The sequence below is a fragment of the Falco rusticolus genome, chromosome 5 (assembly GCF_015220075.1).
Source record: "Falco rusticolus isolate bFalRus1 chromosome 5, bFalRus1.pri, whole genome shotgun sequence".
NCBI classification, from domain to species: domain Eukaryota; kingdom Metazoa; phylum Chordata; class Aves; order Falconiformes; family Falconidae; genus Falco; species Falco rusticolus.
Genome location: NC_051191.1, coordinates 79,515,443 through 79,528,519, shown reverse-complemented (window position 1 = coordinate 79,528,519; position 13,077 = coordinate 79,515,443). Strand labels below are relative to the sequence as shown.

The 13,077-nt window shown below is 39.8% G+C and overlaps 1 protein-coding gene across 3 annotated transcripts in view; it reads left to right on the top strand.

Annotated features, from left to right (window-relative positions):
• Positions 1 to 12,423, top strand: part of LRP6 (LDL receptor related protein 6) — a 128,275-nt gene extending 115,852 nt beyond the window's left edge. For all 3 annotated transcript variants that reach the window (XM_037387499.1, XM_037387500.1, XM_037387497.1), the window contains 4 exons: positions 1,578 to 1,808; positions 3,034 to 3,170; positions 4,341 to 4,438; positions 6,221 to 12,423. In XM_037387499.1, coding sequence (XP_037243396.1) covers positions 1,578 to 1,808; positions 3,034 to 3,170; positions 4,341 to 4,438; positions 6,221 to 6,512 — 758 coding nt within the window. In that variant the 3' untranslated portion in view covers positions 6,513 to 12,423. The remainder of the gene's footprint in view (positions 1 to 1,577; positions 1,809 to 3,033; positions 3,171 to 4,340; positions 4,439 to 6,220) is intronic.
• The last annotated feature ends 654 nt before the right edge of the window (positions 12,424 to 13,077 follow it).

The window sequence follows — 13,077 nt, the reverse complement described above, 5'->3', positions numbered from 1 at the left end:
CCTTTTTAAACTTTTAAAATAAATAAAAGGTTTGGTTTACTATAATCTTTTAGTATGCTGAGTTGATGCAGTGTTAAAAAGCAGCATGAGGCTTTTATATATAACTGCTCTGCTTCATGGTTTTCTCATCCAGAGAATTAATAGCAGGTGCTTCTGGAATCAGAGGAGCACTGTTTATAGAGTAAACATTCTAAAATTTCTTTTGTATCTTGAAAAGATGTAATCCTGAGCTTGATTTATGATTTGTAACATACAATATCCCCTACCTTGAAATCTCCAGGGCTGTGCAAGAAAACCACTGCCTTTAAAATTCCAGCTTGAAGGTTCATTTTCGCTGGCTATGCTTTAAAAGAAATTGTAAATAGAGACATCTCTTCTTGTGTTAGAGATCCATATATCACGGTTGACACACACATAACTTGAAAATGCAAAGCCAGAATTGAACCCTTGATCTTAAGAAGAAGCAATAGGAGGTGTTCTGTCATGCTACCAAGTTATTAGACGTTATCACAGATATGTATAGTTATCTTTATTATGGTTCATATATTTTCTGGTTTTGTAACGGAGGATAGAAAATTATCCCACCCAGAGTAAGACCGTAGTTGTCATTGTCCCTATTCCAGTATGATCAGAAGTCTGTTTACTTACCTCTGTAACTATGACAAGCTGGTTAAAGTGTGAGTTTGGTGTTCAAGGAGAAGAAAATGTGTTGAGGAAAAGACTTGCAGTAATGGATAAGATGTAAAACACTGACTAGAACAGGAAAATACTTTAAAGTCTGCTTTTCTTGTCAAATTCATGAAGCACAGGCAGGGGGTTGTCAATTATTCCCAGAAATGTCCTTGCTTAGAATTGGTATTGTAGGGAAAGCCACTCATTTTGACTGTTTAATCATTTCAGATACAGATTCCTCATAAGGATGGCACCTCTAAAGCTGATGCTTATGTACATCTGAAACCATCAGTGTGGGTCAGATATGGAGTAGGTTAGGTGTTTAATAAATGGCAGCAAACCCAAAATTCATCATTGGTGCGTCACCTCTATGGTTCAGCATAAGTGAATGTTACATGGTTGAGAAAAGGGAGTGCCAATTTGTTACAGAGTGCTAACCTAGGTGTTTATATGATAAGGTACAACATGAAAACTAGTTGTCATCGTCTTTAGTGACAAGAAAAAGCATAACTGGAGTCCCCAGCACAGTGCCATCTGGAGTCATGGCTGCAGGTCTTATTCATCAAGTTCAAAGGACAGCCCTGCCTGCCAGCATGAAGATCAGGACCTGGTTCAGCAACACCCCTGCACATGCATGTACTGTTCATTTCCTGCCATTTGTGATTCAAAAACCTCTCTGTATGTGTGGAGATCATCTTGTGCACAGGTAGCCCTTATGGGCACTCAGAGTCTTTAAATAGACCTGTCCCAGTGCCTGTTTGTTCCTTCCATATATTAATTTGAAAGCTGTTGTCTGCCTACAGAAGAGTAGGCTTTTACTTTTCCAGTGTAGAAAGATGTCAGGAAAACTGATGTTGGTACATGAAGCTGTTGGATTAACTTACACAGTTTGATTTTCCTTCTAGATACAACAGAGGAACCTGCGCCACAGCCCAACAACACCATAGGGTCCATCATTGGTGTGATCCTTACAGTTTTTGTGGTTGGAGCAATGTACTTCATCTGCCAGAGGGTGCTGTGCCCACGCATGAAGGGAGACGGGGAAACAATGACCAATGATTACGTGGTGCATGGACCAGCCTCTGTACCCCTTGGTTATGTGCCTCACCCAAGCTCTTTGTCAGGGTCTCTTCCTGGTGAGTAAGTAAATGGATGTGATCATACTGTCCACATATGCACAGGAGATGTCCATTCCAGATGCATAGTTCCTGGAAGCTGTTCGAAGCCAGGGCTGTCAAGGCTTTCCCCATCCTTCTTTATAATAACAAACTGCTATTTTACTTACACTATTCACAAGCATTTAGACACTTTGCAGAACCATAAGCTCAAATAGATACACATGCTGTGGGAGTTCCCTTATTTTGCTATTAAAGAAGCCTCTTTTTGGACTATTACAGCGTCAGCAAGGTGTCTTGACAGTACAGGGTAAAGTTACACAGCGTTATATTCATGGGATTTTAAACATCATGTAATCATTCTTGTTAAATTTTTAGACTGGGTTTGTGTACTTGTGAAACTTCTTGTAAAGTCTGTAATGACCAGCAAGAACAGTGGTTTCAGCTTATTTCATTTGATGATGAAGTTTCCAACACCAATCCAACCACATGATGATGATGCTGTTTAAAAAATAAGACCTAACGGCAATGCTGAACTTTATTTGTATGCATTGCTTCTGTATGTGTTTATTAAATATGTACTGTAACACATAGCTTTGGATCCAGCAGGTTCCAGTCAGAACACGGAGGTGCTGTTAGGCTGTTACAGGGTTAAAATAATGCACCAAATTTCTTTGCTTTCTGTAATAACCTGCTTTCATAAAGAGAGTCTTTGAGCAGAATTTTCACCATTATTTTGAGCACAGTGGCATACCTCTCCATTTCCCGCTTGGACTCTGCCAGCATGCTTCAGTCCAGTAGCAAAAGCTCACTTAACAGTGTCGAAATGAAAGAACACAAACTGCCTCTCCTCTTGCACACATTTCAGTTGCTCAGTTGAGGTGGTCAGAGTCAGTTTCATGTTTTATTCTGAGGCATAGAAATAGTGCCTGAATGCCTGTTCTCTCAAGTCTTTTCCAGCCATTCAAGTGAAAGAAATGTTTTCTCTTCACACAGTTCTAGTATAGCCCAGTGCCAAGTCCTGCAGTTGAGTAGCTGATAACACAGAGCCAACATGTTTATTCCCTGACAGTCTTCATTCCAGTTATCTGTCAAGGAGCACTAAATTTGCTCTTAATACCAAGAAGATTAGTTTTGATTTTAGGAGTTGTGCTTATATTGCTTATCCTCTAAGATTATTTTTTTTTAAAGCTTTTCTCTGTTTGCTTCAAAAAATTGAATATTGACATACATCTTTGTTCTTCAGGGATGTCTCGAGGTAAATCTGTGATCAGCTCCCTCAGCATTATGGGAGGGAGCAGCGGGCCACCCTATGACAGAGCCCATGTCACTGGAGCCTCTTCCAGTAGTTCTTCAAGTACCAAAGGCACTTACTTTCCTCCAGTAAGTCATTCCATTATTCATAGGCCTTTAATAACTTTCAGGGGAGTGCCAGTTTCTTTCTGAGGATAATTAATTGAGAGATAAATATTTTGGTTTGAATTTTTAGTCTAATAAACTTGTTTGAACATGGAGTAAGTGAATTTGAAAGGCAAGAGAGAGGAGATAGTCTTTTTCCAAAACAGTATAGGAAATTCCTATTAATTCTAAAAAGTTGTGAGAGAGCTCAGTGCCAGCAAAAGATGTTAGACTGAACATTATAGGGATGAAAAAATCCCTATAAATGTTGAGCAGCTCTAGCAGAGCAATCTCCTTCCATTATACTCTGCCATGTGCCTCTGGAAGTAAAACTATGGTTGGTTCTGTATAGACCCTTCAAGGAATTAAACTGAAGTTTGTGTCATGTGTCTTGCAAGTGACAGATAAATAAACAACTGTCTTGCAACTCCATACTACTCCTCGTGTGCTGCGCTAGATTAGATGCTCTACAGAAGTTGGTACCAGCCCTAGAGGGCTCCCTGTCTCTTTACTTCTAACATCCATGGTTGTTGTTTTAGATACTTTTATATGAAGTCCACCAAGCCACTATCGAGTGTTACGTGCCTAGTCAGTGCAGGCTGAAATCTTCAACTGTCTGTTTCCAGTTCCAGGAATCAACTCATCATGTTATATCTTCAAATTAATCAAAATAATTGTTCGTGCAGTACGAGCATGCCTGTATAGGGAAGAAATACTTGCCCTGGACAGCACACTGCAAGTATTATAAACAGCATAATACTTGAGGACTCCAGCTAGCAGCAGCAGACACCTGCCGGTTTGCCTAGGGCAGTGGTATCCCTAGTGACAATCTCATATTGAACAGCTATAGCTTCAACTTTCCTTTTCAGCTCTGGGTATGTCAAAATAGCAACAGCGGTCAGCGTTTTTTGAGAAGAGCTTAGTAATAGCTTCTATGGGAACAGTAACAAGCGGCATTTTCAGTGTCTGTTAAGGAACTGGGGAATAAACAGAAGAAAAACCCTGTTTGTTGGGAGGGGCTATATGTGCAATTCTTAGCTTAAGGTTTCTATTTAACAGTACTAAAAAGAAAATTTATAACTGATGTTTTCCTGAGTCTCCTTCGCATCTTTTTTTTTTTTTTTAACTGTGGCTTTTTTCTTTTTTTCCCCTTAGATTTTGAACCCACCACCATCACCAGCTACTGAACGTTCACATTATACCATGGAATTTGGTTATTCTTCAAATAGCCCATCCACTCATAGATCCTACAGGTAATTACTATTACAATACCTTCTGTCAAGATCTCCAGTTAGTGGAGAAAATGCAGAATAAAGACAACCTCTGCTCTATAAGAACTACAGTCAAAGGCCCTAAAATTCTGCAAGTGCTGAAACAGGTGCTTAAATGGATTCACGCATACTGTGTCACCAAAGCGTGTATACGTGCAGCCCTGTTTGAGGTAAATCATGCAGTAAGTGGGTTAGTGGTACACCTCTTGGGTATTATTGCTTTAGGAGGAATGACAACGTTCATCACAAAACTAGCTGAATGCCAAAAGAGACGTGGTACCGTGATAACTTTGTGCCAAACATACTTACCCTGAAGTGCACCATGCCTTTTTTAGGCTTCTGTCATAAATAATTTGTTATGCAGTTATCAGAAATGATAGGCAAACACCATGTGGAGGAAAGCTGGCAATATAAAAGGCCAGTAGGTCAGAAGTAACGTTAATATTAGGGCCTAGATAAAGCATAGAAATTCTAATTTAACATATTACAGGTTAATATCTGAAGAAGGTTACTAACGTTTTGCGTATTTTCTCTGACTGATATTTATGGGCATGCAAGCTTTCTCTCTGTTCACTTGAGTGTATCTTTCTTACCTTCCCTGTAAGATGCTAGAGTTCATTATCATTTTATAACTAGTTACCAAAAATAAAGAGACACTTACTACCCAAGGGTGTAAAGATTTCCCTCCCAAATCACTAGTAGATCTGGTCAATGAGGAGAGCGCGCTATGTTTGTCTACTGAAAGAAATGCCTCCCTAACACAGAGCCTTTGGGGGCTTTTGGATAATGAGGTCTCTGGGGCTGAAAAGACATCTCTTCTCCATTAGCAGAAAATATGGCCTCTGTTGTGCAGAAGGTCAGACCAGATGTTCATAATGATGCCTTGCAGCCATATGAAAAATCTTTTAAAATGATGACTAATTTTCTAATGAAAGAAACCCAAATTTTGGCACCAGCATGAATCGTGCTGATCGCTGGTTAGCTGATGTGACTTTAAGTATTATAAATGGTATTAGGGATGTAGCGTAGGGTTGAATGTTTTCCGAATGCTCCCCCACCCAAAAATAAACACTGGCCTTGCTGCTTCTGATCTTCCTGTCTTTCCTAACATTCTGACTTGAATATAAAGGAGCTGCATCCCCACCCACCTCCAGCAACTGACTGGTGATGCTGGTAGCTGTAGCTACCAAACACCTCCCTTTCCAATTTGTTTTCTTGGGCTCATGCTCATTTTAGAAGACGTTTTGTGGTAGCAGCCTTTGGGAATTCCATACCAATTACTGCTCTGGTGAGTGGTTCTCATGACTGCTATGAATGTGCCAGGTGATTTTCAGGCTCCCTGTATGGCCTTGGAAGTTAATATCCATAAATTGCATAATGGAAACAGAATATCTTCTCCATATAATTGCAATACAAGCTATTCCTGCCCACCCCTATGCCCTTCCTGCCCTGCTGTCTTAGGAGCAACTTTTTCTACCTCAAGAAAGTCCTTAGGGAGCCTGTTGTCTGTAGATAATTCATAATTAGATCCCTTTCACTAATGGCTATAATTTGACTGACACTGTACTGCAAAGGTGGACCTTCTGCAGGGGAGTTAGTGAGTTCACAGAGTAAAAGAAAGAGGAGATGCATGTGATGCTGTGTACATGCTGCTCTCCTCTTCCACCTGGGTTTATCTGACGCTTGCTTGTTTGCGTGTGCGTCGCTCAAAATGCACTATCTTGCTATATGCCGACACTTTTCCCATAAATCTCCCCTTTGCAGCTACAGGCCTTACAGCTACCGGCATTTTGCACCTCCCACGACGCCCTGCAGCACGGATGTCTGTGACAGTGACTATGCCCCCAGCCGAAGGGTCACAGCAGCGACGGCCAAGGGCTATACCAGTGACTTGAACTATGATTCAGAGCCCGTCCCCCCGCCACCCACTCCGCGCAGCCAGTACCTGTCAGCGGAGGAGAACTATGAAAGCTGCCCACCTTCCCCATACACGGAGCGGAGCTACTCTCACCATCTCTACCCACCGCCGCCGTCCCCCTGCACGGACTCCTCATGAGGGGTAGCCCCCCCGCCCCATTATCTGCCTCCACCGTGAAAATGTAAATACAAAATGTTCTACTGGGGAGGGGGGAGGGAGCTCTCAGCGAAGGATAAGGTAGGACAGTGTACAGTTAAATGTTATTAAATGGGGTGGAGGAATACTGAAGATATTTGTACAGAAGAAAAAAAAAGGATATTTATATATTTTCTTAAACAGCAACTGCTGCTTGTGCCATAAGAAGAAAAATTTTTGTATAAAAGAACCCAGACATTTGTACAAAAAGTTTTTATTTTTGCAAATGGAACACAAAAACATGCCTTAATCCAGTGAAGTGACTGAGTACATAAGGAAATGGAAGGACCGAGATGTGTTACTTGTCCAGTGAGGTGATATGTGGGGTTTGTCAATACCAAAAATGTTTAAAGTAATTAATAATAAAGAAGTCCGTCTCAGAGCAGCATACCATAGATACTTGGAAGTAGCCAAATAACCTCTATGTTAACTGCAGGGGGCCAGCAGCTAAAGTTAAACTTGAAAACGCAGTCAGGACAGATATTAACCTTACACAAAGGGCTTTGTTTTCTACAGGAATGGAGCAATCGTAGCAGTGAATCCAGACAAATAATTACACACTTCTTTAAATGAATACATCTCTGTTTTTCCTTAATGCATTTACCAAACTAGGATGTTTAGAGCTCTCTCCTTGCTTCTGGAATTTCAGTGATTTTTGTTGGGTATATTTTAAAGTTTGCTTTTTTTTGCTCCTGTTTAGCTTTTCCCATCTCTTCTGCATCCTTTCTTCCTGCCCATGTCACTTTAAATCATGATATCCTTATTTAAAATACTGCTAGAACTGGGCTGCTGTAAATTCTTTTTTTTTTTTTTTTCCTAAACCTTGTCATGCAGTTAAGTATCATGCTATGTGTTACCTTCTTCATTTTGCCAACACAGTAGGATTCTGTTTTGTACCAGGTCAGTACGATTTTCACGTAATTGACAAGGGTAATATGCATATACCTGAATGATTTTTAGTCCCTTAAAAAAGAAAACCTTATTTTGACCTAGTGCCCACAAAATGTCAAATATTTTTGTACCACATATAATATAGACAGCATATTTATAAACTATAAATTTAACCATGGATTGTTAGTTTTACTGTAAATGAATAATATATCCTTGCAGTACTTTCAGTGTATATTGATATCACAGTATACAAATCATATATATAAAAATATATATATATTATTTTTTCCTAGTAAGGAAGCATTTAACTTTCAGTGGAGCAACTATCCATTAAAAAAATAGATGTTTTGATCATTGGAAGGGGTTCCCATACTGTATTAACTGCTCGTGATTTCTTTGTGTTAGGTAAAGCCAGTTTTTTCTCAGTATGATTTTGACATACCTCCTCTTTTGCGTGGTGTGAGTTTAATACTTTAGTATTAACCGCTGTGAATGTCAAATTTTAAGATATTCTTAACCAAACCATTTTATATTCACATCTCTATTTTTGTATATTATCATATTTAGCCCCTTTTCCTGTCAGCATCACCATGGTGATTTTGACAGGGAGAGTATATAATCAAGTGAAAACATTATTTGTGTAGGTTGAGGGGCAACCTAGGATGATATTAACTCCTCTTTCACTCCAATACAGTGTTTTGAATTTGCTTTGACTGTAGTGGAGCTCACAGTATACCTGGTCTTAGATGGCATTATATGTTTGCACCTTCTATTGACATCAAATCCATTGAAAGTGCTCGATGCCTTCAAAGATTTGGCCTTCTGAGTCTGCTCTCTCAAAACAAAGGTACTGAGGAGCTTCTGCCTCCTAGCCTTTGGGTATAGTATGGGTGTAACAACTCTTCAGAGGTGCCATTCAGGTTTTATTGTTCTCTGTTGCTTGTTTCCCAGCCAGTTTCAACTAAAAGAGAATTAATCTGAAAATGTGGTGTGGGCTTCAATTCATGCTGTTGACAGAACTGGTGACAAGTAATTCTTGTAGTACTGCCGCTCATCTGGAGTGATGGAGCCTCACTTGGCTTCAGCTCCAGTAAAACAGTGGCATTGGGATTCTAGCTATAATAAAGGGTCTTTCTAGTAGTCCAAGATACCTGAGGAAACTTTAAAAAGCCTTGGTGGTCTCCAGGCTATTGCAGTTGTTCTCTGGATCTGGCATGCTACATCTCTTGCCCAGCTTCATTCTAGGTATCTAGGAATTGTGGTAGCTGTTCTTCTGGCTCTTCCTTGCTGGTGAAGAAGCTTATTTGTGTTCTCCAGCAGTTGGATGTTGCAGAGGGTGTTGTGAACTGTAAGGGAACTCGAAACCATTTATATGAAGGGGGGGAGGGTGGGTGTGTTGGGATGGGGGGATGTTGAGGCTGGCACGCCGATGAGAATTAGAAATTTCTCTGTTGTTTACATTTTTTCATGTGCAGCATTCCATGTGGGGTTCACATGTGGAAACTTGCACTAATGAACTCAGAAGAATATTGCATTGTTGTATCTCAGTCCAAGTGCTTGTACTGCGATGGCAATGGTCTCTTCTTGCAAAATACTTTTTTCAGTGTGCCAATTTCTGTTCGAAAAACTCTAAGGTGGTTGAGTTTAAGGAGTGGTATCCTCTTTCTGGTGCAGTTGGACTGCCCCACTGAGGCTTCCTCATGGAGGGGACTTCCCGCAGGTAAACTTATAACTATGTTAACTACAGCAAGGGTTCTTTAGAAGAAAAATGCTCTCTGCATATGGGCTGTGCTGCCTGCCTGCCTTCTGTGCTAGTTTATGTCCGCACATAACGCAACCGAAGTCAATGGGGTGGACGTATAATTCGGTGTAGGATTTGATCAAGTCTTTTGATACATATTTGATACATGTTTCAGTTTGTGGGTCAGTTATTTTGAGAGATCTGCCTCTTGGAGGTTCACATGAAAAGGGAGAAAATGGACAGACTACGTTTTCCCACTGAAGATGACCAGCATAGAGAGTAGGTTGTTTCTTGTCTGGACTAACCAAAGAATTTTAGTGGGAAGCTGTGATCTGCCTTTGCAAGTATGTGTATTTTCCCAGTAAATCTAGAGTAAAATTTTGAAACAGTTGAAGATCAATGAAGTTCCTTTTGGGTAGATCTCCAAATTACAAAAGCATTGATGCAACTAGTATGCACACCTGACATCCAGTGGATAAACCCAGCGGATAAACCGTAGACTAGATTGAACATTGAGAATGAACAACTCTGCCACTGAGCCAGTCATGATTCATATTTTCTCCTCCCCTCACTGAGAATCATGCTTTCTCCTGCTTCTCAAATTGACCAAGATGTTAGAACTGTAGATAACACGCACATGTCAGTTCAAGAGATCGCTGAGGTGGGTTTGCAGCACTAGCATGGCAGTGATCTCATTGATGTCGGGGAAACTGCTCCTTGTCTTTTAAGCTAAGCCCAAATGTCCTTATCTTGCAGCATGAGGCACATACACAGTTAGGCATTAACACGAGTACTCACTGTGCATTTTCTCCTCCATGTAGACACCTGGGGAGTGTTCATAGCTGGCTGGCTGGTCATGAGCATGCCAGCTGTTTCCAATCAGAAAAGAAACAGTCCTTTGTAGTTTAAAAACAAAACAGAAAGGGACATTACAGCGTAATTTTTGGAAACTAACCTTTGCGTGTTCCACAGGAGCTTAGCGTGTTTAAATGGCTACATTAGAGACCTAATCTTGCCTCTTAAAATTTTGCCTACCGTGTCGTACTGCATGCATGCCTAAGGAGCACTGCTCATGTCTGTACTGCTCTTGAATACAAAGATATTTATTTGAAAAGAACTTAGGTACAATAAATGGAGCATGCACATAACATTTGCATTTGAAATAAAGGATCGTTTCTGTGAATGTAAATTCATGCAACCTGTGCATATACATTAAATGAAATATTTACAGTAATGCAAAATATGCAAATAGGCTGGCTGATATCAAAGGATTCATTTTGCTGTTAGTTGTAACTTTCAGTATTGTAAATTCCAGATTACTGCCATAACATTTTCCCCCCACGTGCATGTACAAGTATATGTATGCAGGTACACGTATCTTTGAGAATGTGAATCTACCCAAATCTAATAATTTTCTCTTTCGTGCATACACATTCACAGTCCCTCATTGGCAGATTCAGCCTCCCTGCCCTTCAGAGTGCCGATGCCGAATGCTGTCCTGCTTTCTCATGTAAGCTGGGTTTATTGGCCAAGTTGTAGGACAGACAACAGAATACTTGGTATTTTAAACCCAGATAGTTAATGCTTTGTCATACCAGACAGAAGAGGAAGGACATTTTTTATACTGTTCTCCTAGTTTTGAAGTCCATTTTGCAGTTGAGTAAAACTCTTCTGTTTAGTGTACGTACATAAAAATTACTCTGTTGTAGTCCTAGCGTAATTATGAAGAAAACTGCACCCAAACTGCTTGACACGGCAGGTGCTACAATGCACTGCAAGTGAAGGTATATGCAGAAAATCCCTATTTATTGCACCGCTGGGCTTTGATGGTGGTCTGGTCTCCAGTTGTGCATTGCTTCTCTATTTATTATAGCCCATTTTCTAGAAATGGCTTGATCGGTAAGTCTTAAACACAGATTCATTTGTTCTGCTTTAAAGCAGTTAAGCCTGTGCTTAGATGAAAAGAAGTCCACTCTCTTGAATATTGAGTATTTCCATTCCTTATTTTTGGCGAATCTCCCTGAATTAATTGATTACCACCATTCTGGGGGGAACTGCTTGAACTACCGAACTCCCTGGTCATGCATGCTGTTGAATTGAATGACTTCTTCAAAATACCTCTTAAGAAGTAATCAATCACTTTTTTTCAAGACGTTGTCTTGAGCATGTTTGTCTCACTGTATGTTATGGACAGAATCTGCTTTTGAACAGGTACTGTGCATGTAGCAGATTACTTGTTATTTCTACAATAAAAGAATAGCAGGTTCATTGGGTGCAAAAATAATTTGAACATTGTTATTCAGAAATTGCTTTCTTAGCCATGAGATTTTTTTTTTAAATTGCATTTTGGTGGAGTTATTTGTTGAAAATTAATGTTTAGCTTAATTGGCAGGTGATAGATGCACCTTGAAAATAAGTTAGCAATGACCTCATAGCTTGAAAATGGCAGCAAAACATTCAGTTTTTCTAAAAAAGTCAGTAGTGATACAGTAGTGATCCAAAATGGGCAATTTCCTTTCCATCTTCAAAAAGGGCAGCTCATGGATGATGCCAGTATAGCATTTGTAGGGACTGGGTGATCCACTCCAAAACTCTGCTGGGCAGGGAAAGTGAACTGTCCATATTCAGTTTGGGCCAGAGATTGTTTTAGTAGCACGCAGGGTGATTGGTGTGATGAAACTATTGGAGAGCAGTCTTGTTCCCCTTTTTTCATGAACAAGGAGCAGCTTTGAAGTCCTGATTAAAATGGCTGTAGCCTTAAGCCAGGCCAGCTAAGAGTCAGCCAGGGAAAACTAAAGTCTCTTTTTGTAAAGAGGATACCACCAGGCTTAAGCTGAATTAGCCTTGTTTGCAAGTGAAGGATCTGGTGCTGCTTTCAGATTTTTAATCTTGTTTTTGTTTTTTGTTTTGTTTGTTCTTTTTTTGTAAGCTTTAATCACTGTTTGTCATTGTCTTAAAGCCAGCTGGTGTCTCTTGTTCATCAACCTTGGTACGATGGTGCTTTGCAAGGATGTATTTATATTATAATGACCAACATTTGGTCAACCCTATTCACTCATTCGCTAACTTCTTTTTTTTTTTTTTTTTTTGTAAAATAAAGTGCTTTACTTGTGAGGTGTATATAAACCTTGTACAAAAATCCTTTCCAATTATTACTATAAACTGAGTTGTAACAAATGAAATGTTGATTTTTATAATAAAACTAAGAGTGAAAAAGGAGAAGTACTTTGCATTTTATTCCAGCATCTGGAGAACAGGTAATTAAAGGTAAAAGTCCATGTGTGTCTTTGCCCTCCATAAAGGCCAGAATGTACTCAATTTTCCGATGCTGTAGGCAGACTCTGCAAACACTGATGCATTTGCCTGAAACTCGTTGTTGATTTCAAGCGGTTCTGTTGATTTTTGTTATTCTGCAATGCAACTGGATACATTTTAAAGCTGAAAGTCTCCATTATTGATCACTTAAATTGGTTTACAGGATAATACAAACCAGACAATATTACCAAATAAATCCTTATCAGACCAGAAATGCCTGGTGATTATTTTGGAGACTGCTGATCTTTAAATGTCTATCAAACTGTTTTCAGAGAGAAGAGTGTTCAACTTGAAAATGTAAAAGTAATTGCCCCACACGCCATCCTATCGCTGTAAGGAGTAATTGGATAGGAAGCAGTTCTGAATTTATAAGCTCAGGACAGGAATTCCTGCTCCACTTGCATCCACTGGTCGTGGAAAATAGCATGGCTTTGTGATAGCGTGGATCTGGCTATATACTAAGATTCTTTTACAGGTCCAGTTTTTCTACATGGAGGCATGTAGAAAGGACAAGTCACACATTGCTGCCTGCATCAGTAAAATGGGACTCACATTTATCAC